This window comes from Diceros bicornis, chromosome 5 (genome assembly GCF_020826845.1).
Source record: "Diceros bicornis minor isolate mBicDic1 chromosome 5, mDicBic1.mat.cur, whole genome shotgun sequence".
Lineage (NCBI taxonomy): Eukaryota > Metazoa > Chordata > Mammalia > Perissodactyla > Rhinocerotidae > Diceros > Diceros bicornis.
The window spans coordinates 73,221,588-73,239,436 of record NC_080744.1 but is presented as its reverse complement, the minus strand read 5'-3'; the positions used below and the strand labels follow the sequence as shown (position 1 = coordinate 73,239,436).

The 17,849-nt window shown below is 34.5% G+C and overlaps 1 protein-coding gene across 2 annotated transcripts in view; it reads right to left on the bottom strand.

Annotated features, from left to right (window-relative positions):
* Positions 1-17,849, bottom strand: part of OCA2 (OCA2 melanosomal transmembrane protein) — a 341,967-nt gene that overhangs the window by 166,983 nt on the left and 157,135 nt on the right. For both annotated transcript variants that reach the window (XM_058542240.1, XM_058542242.1), the window contains one exon: positions 6,166-6,293. In XM_058542240.1, the coding sequence (XP_058398223.1) occupies positions 6,166-6,293 (128 nt within the window). The remainder of the gene's footprint in view (positions 1-6,165; positions 6,294-17,849) is intronic.

Sequence of the window (17,849 nt, the reverse complement as noted above, 5' to 3'; positions counted from 1 at the left end):
CAATAGAGCAATAATTTGGGAATTAGTGGAGTCTAACAGCTAAGTGTGATATCAACAGAGACAAACACCTTAACAGAGAGATCAGGAAAAGAGATAGTCAAAGAGACATAAGAAAAAAAACAAATAGAAAAATGGTATACGTAAATACTATCTTCTTAGTATTTACATTAAATGTAAATGGAATAAACATACCAATTAAAAGGCAGATATCAGCTGAGTGATTTTTTTTTAAAAAATATGACCCAACTATATGCTATCTATAAGTACTTTACTTTAGATTCAAAGACCTAAATATGTGGAAAGTAAAAGGATGGAAAAAGATATACCATATAAACAATAACCAGAAGAGAGCTGGTATGGCTATGATAATATCAGACAAAACTTACTTTAAGATAAAAATTGTTTCTAGCGACACAAAAGGACATTTATAACAGTTTCATATAAATAGAATCAACAACAACCCCCCAGGGGGATAAATCAGCAGCCAGAGTCGCTAAAACATATTATCTAAAATTTCCAGTTTTCAACAACAACAAAAACAGGAAAATATAACCTATACTCTAGGGTGAATAAAATAATCAATAGAAATTTTCTATGAGGGGGCATAAATGTTGGACTTAGAAAAGACCGCAAAGCAGAATTTTAAATATGTTCAGAGAATTAAAGAAAATTATGTTTAAAGAATTGAAAAATGATGACAATGATGCATTAACTAGAGAATATCATGAAGAGATAAAAATTATTTTTAAGAAAAAGCAGTGGAAATTCTGGAATTGAAAAATATGAGTGAAATAAAAAATTCACCAGAGGAACTCCACAACAAATTTAAGATGACATAAAAAGACTCACTGAAAGGGGCCGGCCCAGTGGTGTAGCGGTTAAGTGCACACGCTCCACTTCGGCGGCCTGGGGTTCGTGGGTTCGGATCCTGGCCATACACCGATGCACCGCTTGTCAAGCCATGCTGTGGTGGCGTCCCATATAAAGTAGAGGAAGATGGAAGATGGGCATGGATGTTAGCCCAGGGACAATCTTCCTCAGCAAAAAGTGGAGGATTGGCATCAGATGTTAGCTCAGGGCTAATCTTCCTCACAAAAAAAAAAAAAGACTCACTGAAAATGAAAATATATCAATAGAAATTATCTGATCTAAACAACAGAAAGAAAAAAAATGAAGAAATATGAACAAAATATCAAAGACCTACGGGAAACCATCAAGAGAACTAACATGGCTAATGGGAGTCCCAGAAAGAGAGGAGAATAATATATTTTAAAGAAAAAAAGAGTAAAAAATATAACTGAAGGAATAATAACCAGAAACTATCTAAATACTCAAGGTTGGGTGGCCGGCCCGGTGGCGCAAGCAGTTAAGTACGCGCGCTCCACTATGGCGGCCCGGGGTTCGCTGGTTCAGATCCTGGGCGTGCACCGATGCACTGCTTGTCAAGCCATGCTGTGGTGGCGTCCCATATAAAGTGGAGGAAGATGGGTGTGGATGTTGGCTCAGGGCCAGTCTTCCTCCGCAAAAAAAGAGGAGGATTGGCAGATGTTAGCACAGGGCTGATATCCTCACAAAATAAATAAATAAATACTCAAGGTTGATTTTTTTTAAAGTTAATCTAAGGATCTGAAAAGCTCAAAGAAACACAAGGAGGATAAACATAAAGAGATCCACACCTAGATGCATCATAGTCAAACTATTGAAAGATAAAGACAAAGAAAAGTCTCAAAAGCAGTAACAGAAAAATGACTCTACATGCATAGGGGGAAAACAGTATGATTAACAGCTGACCCCATAAGAAGTAATGGAGACCAGAGGGCAGGAGGATGACAGATTTGGAGTACTGAAAGAAAAAAACCCTGTCAACCAAGATAGGATATTGATCCAGCAAAATTGTCCTTTGAAAATGAAGGCAAAATAAAAGCATTCACATACAAAGACTAAGAGAGTCGGTGGCTAGCAGACCTACTCTATACGATATACTAAAGGAATTCCTTCAAGCTGACACCATATGACAACTTAAATTCCTACAAAGAAGCAAAGATCCATGAAAAAGGTAAATACCTAGATATATAAAAGATTGTATGAATATATTTTTATTTAATTTTCCTTATTTAAAATACACTGCATAAAATAATAATGATAAAACTGTATGATGGGCACATAACATAAAGAAATAACATGTGACAATAAAAGCACAAAAGAGGGAGGACAAATTGGAGCTGTATTGGAAGAAGATTTCTGTATTTTACTGGGAGTAAGTTACTATTAATCCACAGTAGATTGTAATAAATAAGAGTTTAACCTCTACAGTAACCAACGAGAAAATAATTCAAAAATATGGTGTAAAAAAAGAAACAAAGAAGAGAATTTAAATGGTACACAAGAAAATATTTATTTAGCACAAAGAAAGCAGTACAGGAGAAGAGAGGAATGAAAAAGAAATGAGACAGCAAAATGGCAGACATAAGTTCAACCATATGAGTAATTTAAATGTGAATGGATTAAACATTTCAATCAACAGAAAAATTGTTAGACTGGGTTTTTTTTTTAAATGATAGCCCATGCAAATAGTAAACAAAAGAGGGCTGAAGTGGCTATATCAATATCAGTCAAAATAGATTCTAACAGAAAAATATTACTAAAGAAAAAGAGGGACATTTAATAATGATAAAAGTTCAATTCATTTGAATGATATAATAATTATAAAATATACGTACCTAACAACAGATCCTCGAGATATATGAAGCAAAAACCGACACACTTGAAAGGAAAAATACACAATTCAACAATAATAGTTGAAGACTTCAATACCCCACTCTCAATAATTGATAGAACAACTACACAGAATATGGGTAATATACAAAACAAACAAAACTATTAATGAACATGACATATCTTACATTTATAGAGCACTCCACCAAACAAAAGCAGAATACACATACTTTTCAAGCACAAGTGGAATATTCTCCCTCAGGAAAAACTGAATGCAACACCGTAAGTCTCAATAAAAGGACCACAAGTCTCAATAAAATTAAAAGGACTAAAATGATGCAAAATATGTCCTATGACCACAATTGAATTAAATTAAAAAACAAAAAGAGAAAGAAATGTGGGTGATCCTCAAATATTTGTAACTTAAAAAACATATTTCTCAATAATCCATGAGTCAAAAAAGAAATTACGAGGAAAACTAGAAAATACTTTGAACTGAATTAAAATGAAGAAAAATACATATAATTTAAGGGATGCAGAGAAGTGGTGCTTAGGGGAATTGTATAGCTTTCAACGCTTATATAAGCAAATAAGAAAGATCTCAAGTCAATAACCTGAGTTTCCACCTTAAGAATCTAGCAGAAAAAAAGAGAATAAGTCAACAGCAATTGGAAAAAATGAAATAATAAAGATTAGAGCAGAAATCAATGAAATAGAAAACAAAAAAAAAATTACAGAGAAAAATCAATGAAATTAAAATATGCTTCTTAAAAAAAAGATCAACAAAATTGTCAAACTTTACCTAGACTGATCAGGAAAAAAAGGAGAGAAGACACAAATAACCAAAATCAGACATGAAAGGGGACATCACTAATGACTTCACAGAAATAAAAAGTATTATAATGCAACATTATAAACTTATGCCAAAAATTAGACAACTTAGATAAAACAGACAAATTCATAGAAGAAAAAATTACTAAAATTACTCAAGAAGAAATAGAACATCTGAATAGACCAAAGAAATTGAATTAGTAAAACAAACAAACACAAAACCTTCCCACAAATTAAATTCCAGGACCAGATGGCTTTACTGGAAACTTTTACTAAATATTTAAAACCAATTCTTCACAAACTCTTCTATAAAGAACACTTCTCAACTCATTCAGTGTTACACTGATACCAAAGCCAGACAAAGACATAAAAATAATAATACGGACCAATATCCCTCATGAATATAAACGCAAAAATCCTCAACAAAATATTAGCAAACTGAATTCAACAACTTATCATACACCATCACCATGTGAGATTTATCCCAGAAATGCAAAGTAGATTTAACATCTGAAAATCAACTAATGTAGCATACCATATTAACAGATTCAAATTAATAGACTCAAGAATAAATACCACATGATCATTTCAATAGATATAGACAAATATGTTGACAATTCCAGTATACATTTCTGATAAAAACTCACAACAAACTCAACTATATCATAACTTTTTCAACCTGGTAAATGGCTTCTACAAAAAAGCCTATAACTAACATTACGCATAATGGTGAAAAACTGAATACTTTTCATTGTATATCTGAGGAAAGATTTGTATCCAGAATATATAAAGGACTCTTATGACTCAATAAAAAGGCAAACAACCAAAATAGAAAATGGTGAAAAGACTTGAATAGAAATTCACCGAAGGAGATATAGAAATGTCTAATAACATGAAAAGTTGCTGAATATCACAATGAGATACCACTTCACACCTACTAGAATGTCTATAATCAAAAGAAAGGCAATAGATGATAGCGAGGATGTAGAGAAACTGGAATCTTATTACATTGCTGATGGGAATGCAAAATAGTACAGCCACTGTGGAAAACATTTTGGCAGTTTCTTAAGCTAAATTTATGGTAAGAGCTAGCATCTACCCAAAAGAAATGAAAATATATGTCGACACAAAGACTTTTATAGACAAATGTTTTGACAGTAATACCCATAATATCCAAAACTTGGAAACAACATAAATGTCCGTCAACTGGTGAATGGGCAAATAAAATACATTATATCCATATAGTGAAATACTATTCGGCAACGAAACAAATGAGCTAAAGATATGTACCAGAACATGGATCAACCTCAACATCATTATTCTAATTAAAGAAACCAGACAGAAAAGACTACACAGTATATGACTCCTTTTAGATGAAATGTACAGGAAAGGCAAATTCATAGGTAGAAAGAAGATTAGTGACTGCCCACAGCTGGAATTGAGTGCTAGCATTGATTGGAAATGACCATGAGGGATCTTTTGGGGGTGATGGAAGTATTCTAAATTTACTAAAAATCATGAATTATAAACTCAATATGGGTGAATTTTATGATATGTAAATCATATCTCAATAAAGTTGCTTTAAAAATTCAAGTGTTTACCCCATCAACAAAAGTGAAGTATAAAATTGAGGAAAATATGTCAAAACCCCAGATGAGATAGCCATTTACACCTAGAGTAAACATGTAATTGAGGCAGAGACTTTCAAAGGCCAATCATGAAAACTGTAACCAGAATTTTCCCCTCCATATTCTATGTGTTCACTGTGGAAAAAACACTCCAAAAAGAAAAGATGAAGTTTTTGAGTAGAGAACCGAGGACACGGAATATAATTCACGACTCCCTGACAGATTTGGAGGGCCTACATGAGTCACCTGGTTACATCTACACAATCCATTATGAGTGAAGACAGATTTCAAAGACGCAAGGGACCTGTTTAAAAACAATTAGAAAAAAAATAGTATCGAAGTTTTAACTTGGAGAGAAGAATGAAAACCTAATGGGTCTGTCATCACCAAGTTAAGGTAATTAATGTGAGACATTTGGTATGCTTGAGGGGATCCTTTGAGAGGAGTATTTTTCTACATCCGTAAACTTCTGTATTTGTGGAGGACACAAGCTTATAAATCAAGTTTCAAGATTGAAAAGTATTGTGAACAATTTTGTAACACCACCTATAACTAAAACAACACATATCATTCACTCTTTTCTCTGATGTAGTCTTTTCCATGATAACAGAATATTTACTTCAAATATTACACAAAATCAAGTAGATCATCAAGACAATAATAACCTGTAAACTTGCTATAACAAGTCACTTCGCTCTAAACCCAACTTAGAGAAAATTCTACTTTATAGCAAATGAAATTAGAGCAAGTTTACAAACCACAAAGATAATTCAAGGGGAAAAAAAAACAACCAAGTAATTTTATCAGAAATATTTAGGTGTCTGAGATAAAAGCTGGTTTAACTTAAAATAGTCTAATTACAACTGTCATCATTTTTCACTTAGTGAATATGTGGAAAGACTTACAGACTTAGGTTTTCTTCATTACTAAATAAAATATGAAATATAAAAATCAAGTAAAAGATCACATTGCAAAAGTTCTAAAGTCTTACCTCCATCAGAACAAAGAGTGCGGCAAAGAATAGGAGCGTTGCCCATTCCACTCGGTGTAGAATTATCTCAAAATCATGGATATCAGCTAAAATTAGCAACCAGATGGCACCCAGAATAGCAATCCACCCTGAAAAACAAATAAATTGACATGTAGATGTAGTTCAATTGTTAACACATTAATCAATTTTCATCTTCTGATTGCTTTTTTCTTTATCGAGGATAATTGATACTCTGCAGACTAAACATATTTAAAATGTACAATTTATATTTTGGCTAATGTATACATCCATGAACCAACACCGCAATCAAGATAATGAATGAAGACATCCACCACTCCCAGCAGTTTACTCATGCCTATGTCCTTGTCTTCTTTCTAGCTCCTCCTGTCACCCCAGCCCACCCCCAGGAAACCATTCATCTTTCTTTCATTACAGATTAGTTTATATTTTCTACATTTTCATAAATGCAATTATACAGCATGTATTTTTTTGTCTGTCTCCATTCAGCACAAATATTTTAGGATTGTTCAATGGGGGTGTGTGGATCAATAGTTCATTCTTTTTCATTGTTTAGTAGTACGTCACAGTATGGCTATGCCACAATGTACACACTCATTCACTGTTGATGGACGTTTGCATTGTTTCCAGTGTTTGACTATTACAAATATATGTGCTATGAATTCTCATATATCATTATCTATAGGTACATACGCTTTCAATCCCCTTGGGTAAATACCTAGGAATGGAATGGTTGCATCATATGATAGGTTATTATTGCGGAATATTTATGTTTTAAGAAACTGTGAAAATGTTTTCCAAAATGGTTGTAACATTTTATAATCCCACTGGTAGTATATGAGAATTCCAGTTTCTCTACATCTTCAACACTTGTCAGCCTTTTTGATTTTTGACATTCCAATGGGTATGGAGTGGTATCTCATTGTGGTTTCAAATTACATTTCCCTAATGACTAATGATGTTGAGCATCTTTTCATGTGCTTATTTGCCATCCATATATCTTCTTTTATGAAGTTTTTGTTCAAATAGTCTGCTCATTTTTTTTCATGAGTAGAGCAAATAAAACCCAAAATAAGTACAAGAAAAGAAACAATAAAGATTGGAGCAGGAATCAATGAAATAGAAAATAGAAAAATATTAGAGACAAGCAATGACACCAAAACCTGGCTCTTGGAAACGATCAAGAACAACGACAAGCCTTAGCCAATCTGAATACGACAAAATGTGAGAAGACAAAAATTGCCAATATCAAGAATAAGATCAGTGACATGCCTATAGATTCTACAGACATAGAAAGATTACTAGTTTTCTATACTTGCCATAGCCCATTACCACAAACATAGTGGCTTAAAATAAAACCTACTTCTTATATCATAGTTTTCATAGGTCCAAAGTATGCTGGGCTCAGTTGGGTCTCTGACTAGAGCCTCACCAAGACAAAGTCAAGGTGTTGGCAGGGCTGCATTCCTTCCTGGAAGCTCTAGGAGAGAATTTGTTTTCTTGCTCATTCAGGTTGTTGACATAATTCAACTCCTTGCAGGTGTAAGACTGTAGTCCCTATTTCCTTGCTAGCTGCCACCCAGGAATTGTTCTCAGCTTCTAGAAGCCACCCATATTCCATGGCTCTTGACCCCCTTCCTCTATCTTCAAAGCCAGCAATGGTGGGTCAAGTCCCTTTCACACTTCAAATCTCTCCTGCCTCTTCTTCTGTCACATCTCTCTAACTGACCCTTTTGTGTTCCACTTCCACTTTTAAGGGCCTATGTGATTACACTGGGCCCACCTGGATAACCCAGGAAAATCTCTCTATATTAAGGTTTATAACCTCAATTCTACCTGCAAAGTCCCTTTTGCCATTTAACATAAGATTCACAGACATTAACATCAAGAATTCGAAAGTGGACACCTTTGAGGGGCCATATATGGATTAATTTGGGAAGAATTAGCATTTTAACAATATAAGGTCTTCTGATCTATGAACATGGTGTATATCTCCATTTATTTAGGTCTTCTTTAGTTTTTTCTAAGAATATTTTGTAGAAATTCCAGCCATTCTTTGTGCAGACATTAACAAACTGATTCTAAAAGTCATATGGGAATGCAAAGGACCTAAAATAGCCAATACAACCTTGAAAAAGGACAAAGTTTGAGAACATACATTACTTCACTTCAGGACCTATTATAAAGCTACAATAGTCAAAACAGTGTAGTATTGCATTAATACAGTCAAACTGATCAATGGAGAGTCCTGACATACACTCACACATTGATGGTCAACTGATTTTTAACAAAGGCTCAATGGCAATTCAGTGAAGAAAGATTAGTTTTTTCCACAAATGGTGCTGGAACAATTGGATATCCACATGCAAAAACAAAAAATTTTTGCATTGATCTGTTCGTTGAATCATATATAAAAGTTAACTAAATGGATCATAAGCCTAAATGCAAAATTTATAACTATAAAACTTCTAGAATAAAAAATAGAAAAAATCTCTTTGACCTTGGGAAAGTTTTCTTAAATACAACACTAAAAGCATGATTCATAAAAGGAAATTTTCATAAATTGGACTTTATAAAAATTATGAATTCATGTTTTTCACAAGTCACCGTTAAATAAAAGCAAAGATAAGCCACAGACAAAGAGAAAATATATGCAAATTATTTATCTTATGAAGGACTCGCATCCAGAATACATTTTAAAAAATTCTCAAAACTCAACAATAAGTAAAGAAACAACCCATTTAAGATAGGGAATATTTTAATAGACACCTCACCAAAGAAGCTATAAGGACGGCAAATAAGCACACAAAAAGATGCTCAATACCACCAGTCATTAGAGAAATGCAAAGTAAAACCACAATGACATTTCACTACATACCTTAGAATGCGTGAAATCAAAAAGACCGACAAAACTAAGTGTTGACAAGGATGTGGAGTAATTGGAACTCTCAGACAGTGCTGGTGGAATTATCAAATGGTACAACCACTTTGGAAAACAGTTTGGCAGTTTTTTAAAACATTATCCATAAATCTACCATACAATCCAAACATTCCACTTTTAGGTGTTAACCCAAGAGAAATTAAAGCATATGATAATACAAAGAATTGAATACAAACGATCACTGTAGTTTCAGTTATAATAGCCAAAAACTGGAACCAATCCAAATGTCCATCAACAGGTGAACTGATGTACAAGTTGTGGCATATTCAAATTATTGAATACTACTCAGCAAATAAAAAGGAATGAATTACTGATGTATACTACCACATGGATGAATCTCATAATAATTATGCTGATGAAAGAAGCCAGACCAAAAAATACTACATATTATACAATTCTTTTATATAAACTTCTAGAAAATGCAAATAGCAGGGTTAGACAAACTACAGCCCATGGGTCAAATCTGGCTTGTAAATAAATTATTATTGGACTATATCCACAGTCATTCATTTACATATTTTCTATGGCTGCTTTAGCACTACAACAGCAGCATTTAGTTTTTGTGATAGAGAGTGTATGGCCTACATAGCCTCAAATATTTACTATACCTGGCCCTTTACAAAAAAGCTTGTCAATGCTTGATCTACAGTGACAGAAACAGATCAAAGACTTTCTAGGTATAGAACTGCTGGGAGAGTCAGGAGGGAGGGATTACAAAGAAGCCCAAAGAAACTTTTAGGTGTGATGCCTGACCACTGCTCTTCATCATGGAGAGGGCCTGACACTTCATCTCTAAACATTCTGTGTCTGATGCCAACTCTAAGGCTCACTGAATTTTACTAGAATATTTTTGCTGTGTCTAGTAAATGTTTCTTGCAAGGTGTGCCTGGAAGACTAAAAGTTCAAATAACTGGGGCATCATCAGATTAACCAAACAGGTTGCACAAACTGATTTATGTCTACTTGTAACTAAATATGTGTTTGATAGATATTTATGTGTGGGGCTTTCATTATAACCATTACAGAGCTAGCCCTCTCCCACCTTCAAGAGTGAGAGGCTACTGTTGTCCACCAAAAAGATGGAGGAGTTCTCCAACACCAAAGTGGATTTGGCCAGTTTGTAACTGGGAGAAGCAGAAAACTTCATTAAAAAAAGAAAAGCACTGGGACCTCAATTGTTTACATAGTTGAGGAAAAAATCTCTTGAATAAGAATTAACTGGGTGAACGAAGTATCCTGTCAACCAACAATTCTTGACAATTCTCCACCTTGCATTTAAAAAAATATTAAAAATTGTATGTGTTGACTGTTTCTAATTCTTTCTATTACCCTTACTCTACCTTTAAGGGCTAAAATATAGATTATTTTCTGGAAAACAACAGTTACTGCATGTGACCTATAGAATTTGAAAATATATCCAAACTACCCCCTTGTCCTCTACTATCCTTACTTATTTCTGTTTTCCAAAGTGTACCCATGTCTAGTCTTCTCACGATGTCAGGGAGAACTCCTACTCACCTGGTCCTCACTGAGAGTTTCCTTAACCTGAATTGTTCTATATGCCATTTTTGAATGCCCACTCCATGCCAGGCTCTGCACTTAAGAGATATGGATGGAAACGGAAGCAATATACCACCGTGAATTTCAAGGGGCTCACCGCGTGGGGGAGAACATGCATATATAAGTAAACAGCTGTACTTGATGTAATAGTGCACATGCATACAATTCATTAGAGAGCACCCAGAGAGAGTAACAAAATGTGGTGATTGAGATAAGGTTTCACAGGGAAGGTGATATTCAGGCAACATCTTAGAGGATGAAGATAATTTTCCGGGTAGAGGGGGAAAGGGCATTCAAGACAAAGGGAAAAGCATATCCAAGGAGAGAGTGTCGAGAAGGAAGACGTCAGAATGCCATCAGCCACATGGTGGATAGGCAGTTCCAACCTCTGTCCTTGCACAGAAACATCAAAAAACAAGCAGAAACTGTTAAAACCAACTTTGTCAAAACTCTAGAAAGCAGCCAAAGATTTACAGCAACAGTACAAATGCTGAATCAAGAAAAAGGCAATTTAAAATGCTAGGAAAGCTTTGTGTTAGTTTTACTTGACCTTGCCTCACCCCCTCCCCAGCACTTCAGTGGTCTTAAAGTAGAGGCAGTTTGTGTTTCCAGTGTGAGACTCTGGTCCCTAGTTCTGAGGAAGCATAGCAGACTTTATTCATAAATTATTGTGTATGTCTATTCTAATCTGACTGGAGGATACCTGAAGACTAATGCAAAACACTCATCTCAGTTTCACCTAACTCAGAACTCAGGCCAGAAAAGTGTCAGGCATTGTTCAAAGCTACTGCAAGCCCAACTAACAACTCACAGATGCCTGGGGAAAAGATTACTATTGAAACATACAATAGGCCAACTGAGGCACAGGAGCAAAAGCTGGGGAGAGTTTCTTTGGGAAATTAAGACATATAAAAGCAGCCGTGTATTCAGGAGAATATAGAAAGACACATGCATGCACAGAGAAAGACCTATGCTCAGAAAAAGCTGGAGAATTCTCTAAGCTTTCACCTCAGGCTAATACCTAGTCTTAACGCAAGCCTGGCTACATGTGAAAGGAGTGCTCCAGCATGGAGTCATCTGTGAAGACTGGGAGAGGTGCTGTTGTTGTTGTTGTTGTTTCTTTATTTCTTTGTTTCTGTTGTTTTTTAGCTCCTGGCATTCAGGAAATCTCTGTTGAAACACTAGCTGAACACACTAAGGAACAGAGATTTCAGTGACCATACCTAACAAGGAATACAGGCATACCTCAGAGATATTGCGGGTTCAGTTCCAGACCACTGCAATAAAACAACTATCACAATAAAGTGATTCACACGAATTTTTGGGTTTACCAGTGCATATAAATGCTATGTTTACACTACACTGTATTCTATTAAGTGTGAAATAGCATTATGTCTAAAAGAATGTACATACCTTAATTAAAAAATACTTTATTGCTAAAAAATGCTAACCATCATCTGAGCCTTCAGCAAGTCATAATCTTTTTTGCTGGTGGAGGACGGTCTTATCAAAAATGCAATATCTGTGAGGCGGAATAAAACGAGGTATGCCTGTATACTCTATGCAAAAATAGTGTGGGAAAGTCACAAAACAAATGAACTACTACAAACTTGAACAATCGAAAATAAAAAACAGCAAACCCTGGTGAAGGGAGAGAATCTGATTTCCAGAGTTACCACATTAAAATATTCAAATGACCAGTTTTCAACAACAACAAAATCACAAGGCATACCAAAAAAAATAGGCCAGTGGAATAGAATAGACAGCCCAGAAATAAACTTCTGCAAATATGGTCAAATGATCTTTGACAAGGGTGCTAAGACCACTCAATGGAGAAAGGACAATCTCTTCAATAAATAGTGTTGGGAAAACTGAACATCCACACTCAAAAGAATAAAGTTGGACTCTTATCTTACATCATATACAAAAATTGACTCAAAATAGATTAAAGACCTAAACATCAGACCTAAAACTATAAAACTCCTAGAAGAAAACATAGGGGAAAAACTTCATGACATTGAACTTGGCAATGTTTTCCTGGATATGCACCAAAAGCACAGACAATAAAAGCAAAAATAGACAAATAGGACTAAATCAAACTTTAAAACTTTTGGCATCAAAACACAATCAATAGAGTGAAAAGGCAATCTATGGAAAGGGAGAAAATATCTGTAAATCACCTATCTGATAAGAGTTAATATCCAAAATTTATAAAGAACTCCTAAAACTCAACCACAGGAAAATCAAACAACCCACTTTAAAAATGGTCATAGGACCTGAATAGACATTTTTCCAAAGATGATATAAAAATGGCCAACAAGCATATGAAAAGATGCTCAATAACACTAATCATCAGAGAAATGCAAATCAAAGTGACAACGATATGTCACCATTCACCCATTAGGGTGGCTACTATCAAAAAAATCAGGAAAAAAAAACGTGTTGGTGGGGATATGCAGAAATTAGAATCCTTATGCACTGTTGGAGGGATTGTAAAATGGTTCAACCACTATGAAAAACAGTATGGAGGTTCCTCAATAAATTAAAAATGAAACTACCATATGATCCAGCAATCCCTCTTCTGTGTATATATCCAAAAGAACTAAAGCAGGATCTCAAAGAGATATTTGCATACCTATGTTTATAGTAGCACTATTCACAATAGCCAAGAGGTAAGAGCAGCCCAAATGTTCACTGACAGATGAATGGATAAACAAATTCAGTATATCCATAAAATGGCATGTTATTCAGACTTAGAAAGGAAAGAAATCCTGTCACATTCTACAACATGGACAAATATTGAGGACATTATGCTAAGTGAAATAAGCTAGTAACAAAAAAAAAAAATACCGTATGATTACCCTTATATGAAGTATCTAAAGTAGTCAAATACATAAAAATGGAAAGCAGAATGGTGGTTACAAGGGGCTGGGGGCAGGAGGAAAAGGAGAGTTGTTTAATGGGTAAGAGTTTCAGATTTGCAAGATAAAAAATTCTGGAGATTTGCTTCACAACAATGTAAACACACTTAGAACACTTAAAAATGGTTAAGTTAAAAAGCAGAAGAAATCAAACAAAAATTCTGAAGCTGAAAAGTATAATAACTGAAATGAAAATTCACTAGAATTCAACAGCAGATATGAACATGCAGTAGAAAGAATTAACAAACTTGAAGATAGGACAATTGAAAGTAATAAGTCTGAGGAGCAGAAAGAAAAAGTGTGAAGAAAAATGAACACAGACTAAGGGATCCATCAAGTGAACCAACATACAAATTATGGGGGTTCCAGAAAGAAGAGAGAAAGAAAGGGGCAGAGAAAATATGTGAGGAAATAATGGCTAAAAACTTCCCAAATAAAACAGAGAATAAAAACAAAATAGAGAAAACCAACAAAACCAAAAGCTGGATCTTTCTAAAGATCAACAAAATCAACAAGGTTTTAGCTACACTCACACAAAAAAAGAGAGAACAGAAAAAACGAAAATCAGAAATGAAAGTGGGGACATTATTACTATCTTACAGAAATAAAAAAGATTATAAGAGAATATTAACAACAATTGTACACCAAAAAATTAGATAACCTAGATGAAATTGACAAATTCAAAGAAACACACAAATTATATAAACTGACTCAAGAATAAATATAAATTTCAACAGACCTAAAACAAGTAAAGAGATTGAATCACTAACCAAAAACTTCCCAACAAAGAAAAGTCCAGGACCAGATGGCCTCACTGACGAATTCTACCAAACATTTAAAGAAAAATTAAACCAAACCTCCTCAAAATGCTTCTAAAAAATAGAAGAAGAGGGAATACTTCCTAATTCATTCTGTGAGGCCAGCATTACCCTAAAATCAGAGCCAGATAAAGACATCAAAAGAAAAGAAAATTATAGACCAATACCTGCAATATCTGTAATACAGACCAAACTATAAACTTTATGAATACAGATGCAAAAATCCTCAAAAAATATTAACAAGCCCAACCTCACAGTATATTAAAAGGATTTATCCCAGGAATGCATGGTGGTTCAACATAAGAAAAATCAATGTAATATATCACATTAATAGAACAAAGGAAAAGACAACATGATCATCTCAATTGACACAGAAAATGTATTTGACAAAATCCAACACCCCTTCATAATAAAACCCCTCAGAAAACTAGGAATAGAAAGTTTATCAATATAATAAAGAGAATTTTTGAAAAACCTATAGTTAACATCATACTCCTTGGTAAAAGACTGAAAGCTTTCCTCCTTAGATCAGCGACAAGAAAAAGATGCCTACTTTTACCATTTCTATTCAACATTGAAGTGGAAGTTCTATGCAGAGCAATTAGGCAAGAAAAAGAAATAAAAGGTATCCGAATCAGAAAGGAAGAAGTAAAACTAATTCTATTAACAGGTCGCATGATCCTAGAGAAAATCTTAAAGAATCCCCAAGAAAGCTACAAATTCAGCATATTTACAGAGTATGAAATCAACACACAATTATCAGCTGTGGTTCTATACAACTGCAATAAATGATTTGAAAAGTTGCTTAAGAAAGCAACTCCATTTAAAAAGCATATAAAACAATAAAATACCTGGAAATAAATAAACCAAGAAGGTGAATGACTTGTACACTGAAAACTATAAAACATTGCTAAAAGAAATTAACAAAGACAAATAATTGGAAACACATACCATCTTCATAGGTAAGAAGACTTAATATTGTTAAGATGTGAATACTACCTAAAAAGATCTACAAATTAAGTTCAATCTCTAACAAAATTCCAGCAGCTTTTTTTGCATAAATGGAAAAGCCACATCTCAAATTCACAGGGAATTGCAAGAGGTCCCAAACAGTCAAAACAATCTTGAAAAAGAAGAACAAAGTCGGAGAATCCACTTTCCAATTTCAAAACTTACTACAAAGCTACAGTAATCAAAACAGTATGGTGCTGGCATAAGAATAGACATATAGACCAATGGAACAGAACTGAGAGTCCATAAATAAACCCATATATCTGTGACCAACTGATTTTTTACAAGGCTGCCACATCCATTCAATGGGGAAAGAATCATCTCTTCAACAAATAGAGCTGAGACAACTGGATTTCCACATGCAAAAGAATAAAGTTGGTCCCCTACCTCACACCATATACAAAACTAACTCCAAATGGATCAATGATTTAAATATAAGAGGTAAAATCATAAAACTTTTAGAAGAAAACATAGAGGTTAATTTTTATGACTTTGGGTTTGGCAATAGATTTTTAGATATAACATTAAAAACACAAGCAACATATGAAAAAATAGATAAATTGGACTTCAACACAATTAAAAACTTTTGTGCATCAAAAGACGTTATCAAGAAAGTGAAAAGACAGCCTACAGAATAGGAGACAATATTTGCAAATCATATGTCTGATAATGGTTTAATACAGAGAATATATAAATACATAAAACTCAACAACAAAAAGGTAACCCAATTTTAAAATGGGCAAATGAGTTGAATAGACATTTCTCTAAAAATCTACAAATGACCAATAAGCACATGAAATGATGCTCATTATCATTAGTCATAAGGGAAATGCAAATCAAAACCACAATGAGATACCATTTCACATCTACTAGGATGGTTATAATTAGGAAAAAAACAGAAAATAGCAAGTGTTGGCGAGGATATGGAGAAATTGGAACTCTCATACATCACTGGTGGGAATGTAAAATGGTACAACTGCTTCAGAAAATGGTTTAGCAGTTCCTCAAAAAGCTAAACACAGAATTACCATATAACCAAGCAATTCCACTCTCAGGCACATACCCAAAAGAATTGAAATCAGGGACTCAAACAGATACTTGTACATAAATGTTCACAGCAGCCAAAAGGGGGACACAACCCCAGTGTCCAACAGATGAGTGGATAAACAAAATGTAGTATATACACACAATGAAATATTATTCAGCCATAAAAAGGAATGAAGTTCTGACACATGCTACAACATAGATGAACAATGAAAACATTATTCTAATTGAAATAAGCCAGACACAAAGGGACAAATATTGTGCAATTCCACTTATATGAAATATCTAGAACACAAGGCAAATTCATAGAGACAGAAGGTAGATTAGAGGTTACCAGGGGCTGAGGGTAGGGCGGAAGAGAACGAGGAGTTATTGCTTAATGGTTACAGAGTTGTTGTTTGGGGTGATGAAAAGTTTTAGAAATAGTGGTGGTGCTTACACAACACTGTGAATGTAATTAATGTCACTGAATTTTACACTTAAAAATGGATGCAATGGCAAATTTATATGATTTTTTTTTTTACCACAATGGCAAAATAAAAGGAAGAAGATGTCCTGGTTGGGAAGTGCATTGTCATTCAGCATGCGTAAGGCAGACGGAAGGCCTTATATAACATGCAAAGGTATTGGGACCTCATTCTGTAGACAGAGAGAAGCCACTGAAGTTTTCTAAGCAAAGGAAATGGAGCGGCCTGATTTTTCCTTGTGTATAGCTTTGCCTGCCTGACTAGACTTTGTTCCTTTTCTCTGAATTCTCCACAGCACCTAACACAGTACAGAAGACAGACACTTGCTTACCCGATCCATCACAGCTAATGGCTGATTCATTGATTGCTCCCCTAAAGATAGATCATCTTATCTTTTCTTTAAGTTCTCAATAAGAAAAAAATTACACCAATTGCACTTTCCCTATGTAATGCTTTTCGTCAACCAGAAATGGCATCCCCTTGTTCGCTCTGCTATGCGGCAATAAGAATCTCTCCCTTAGAGTCAGTAAAAGCACAACTTATTTTCCATGATCCTAAGAAAAATTTCAGTCAGAACAGGAAGATGGAAGCTTCTCTAGGACTCTCTTTATAGTTCTATTTTTCCTTATCGTTTGTGGAGGCCTGAATTTTCTTCAAGCCAAAACTCCTGTCACAGGACTCGTCAATCCAACTTCAGAGTAGAGTCTATATTCACAGAGATTTGTCACGTCAGAAAAATTCCCTGCAATAACCTAGAATTGAAGTCTCACCTTGTCCCTGTAAAACCTCAATTTCTCCCTTAACTTTAATCGCACCGCCTGGAGAGCCAGTGGCACTAATCAAACTGCCTATGCACAAGCATATCTGCCTGGTAATGCCTGGTGCCTTTGCAGAGGAGTATAAA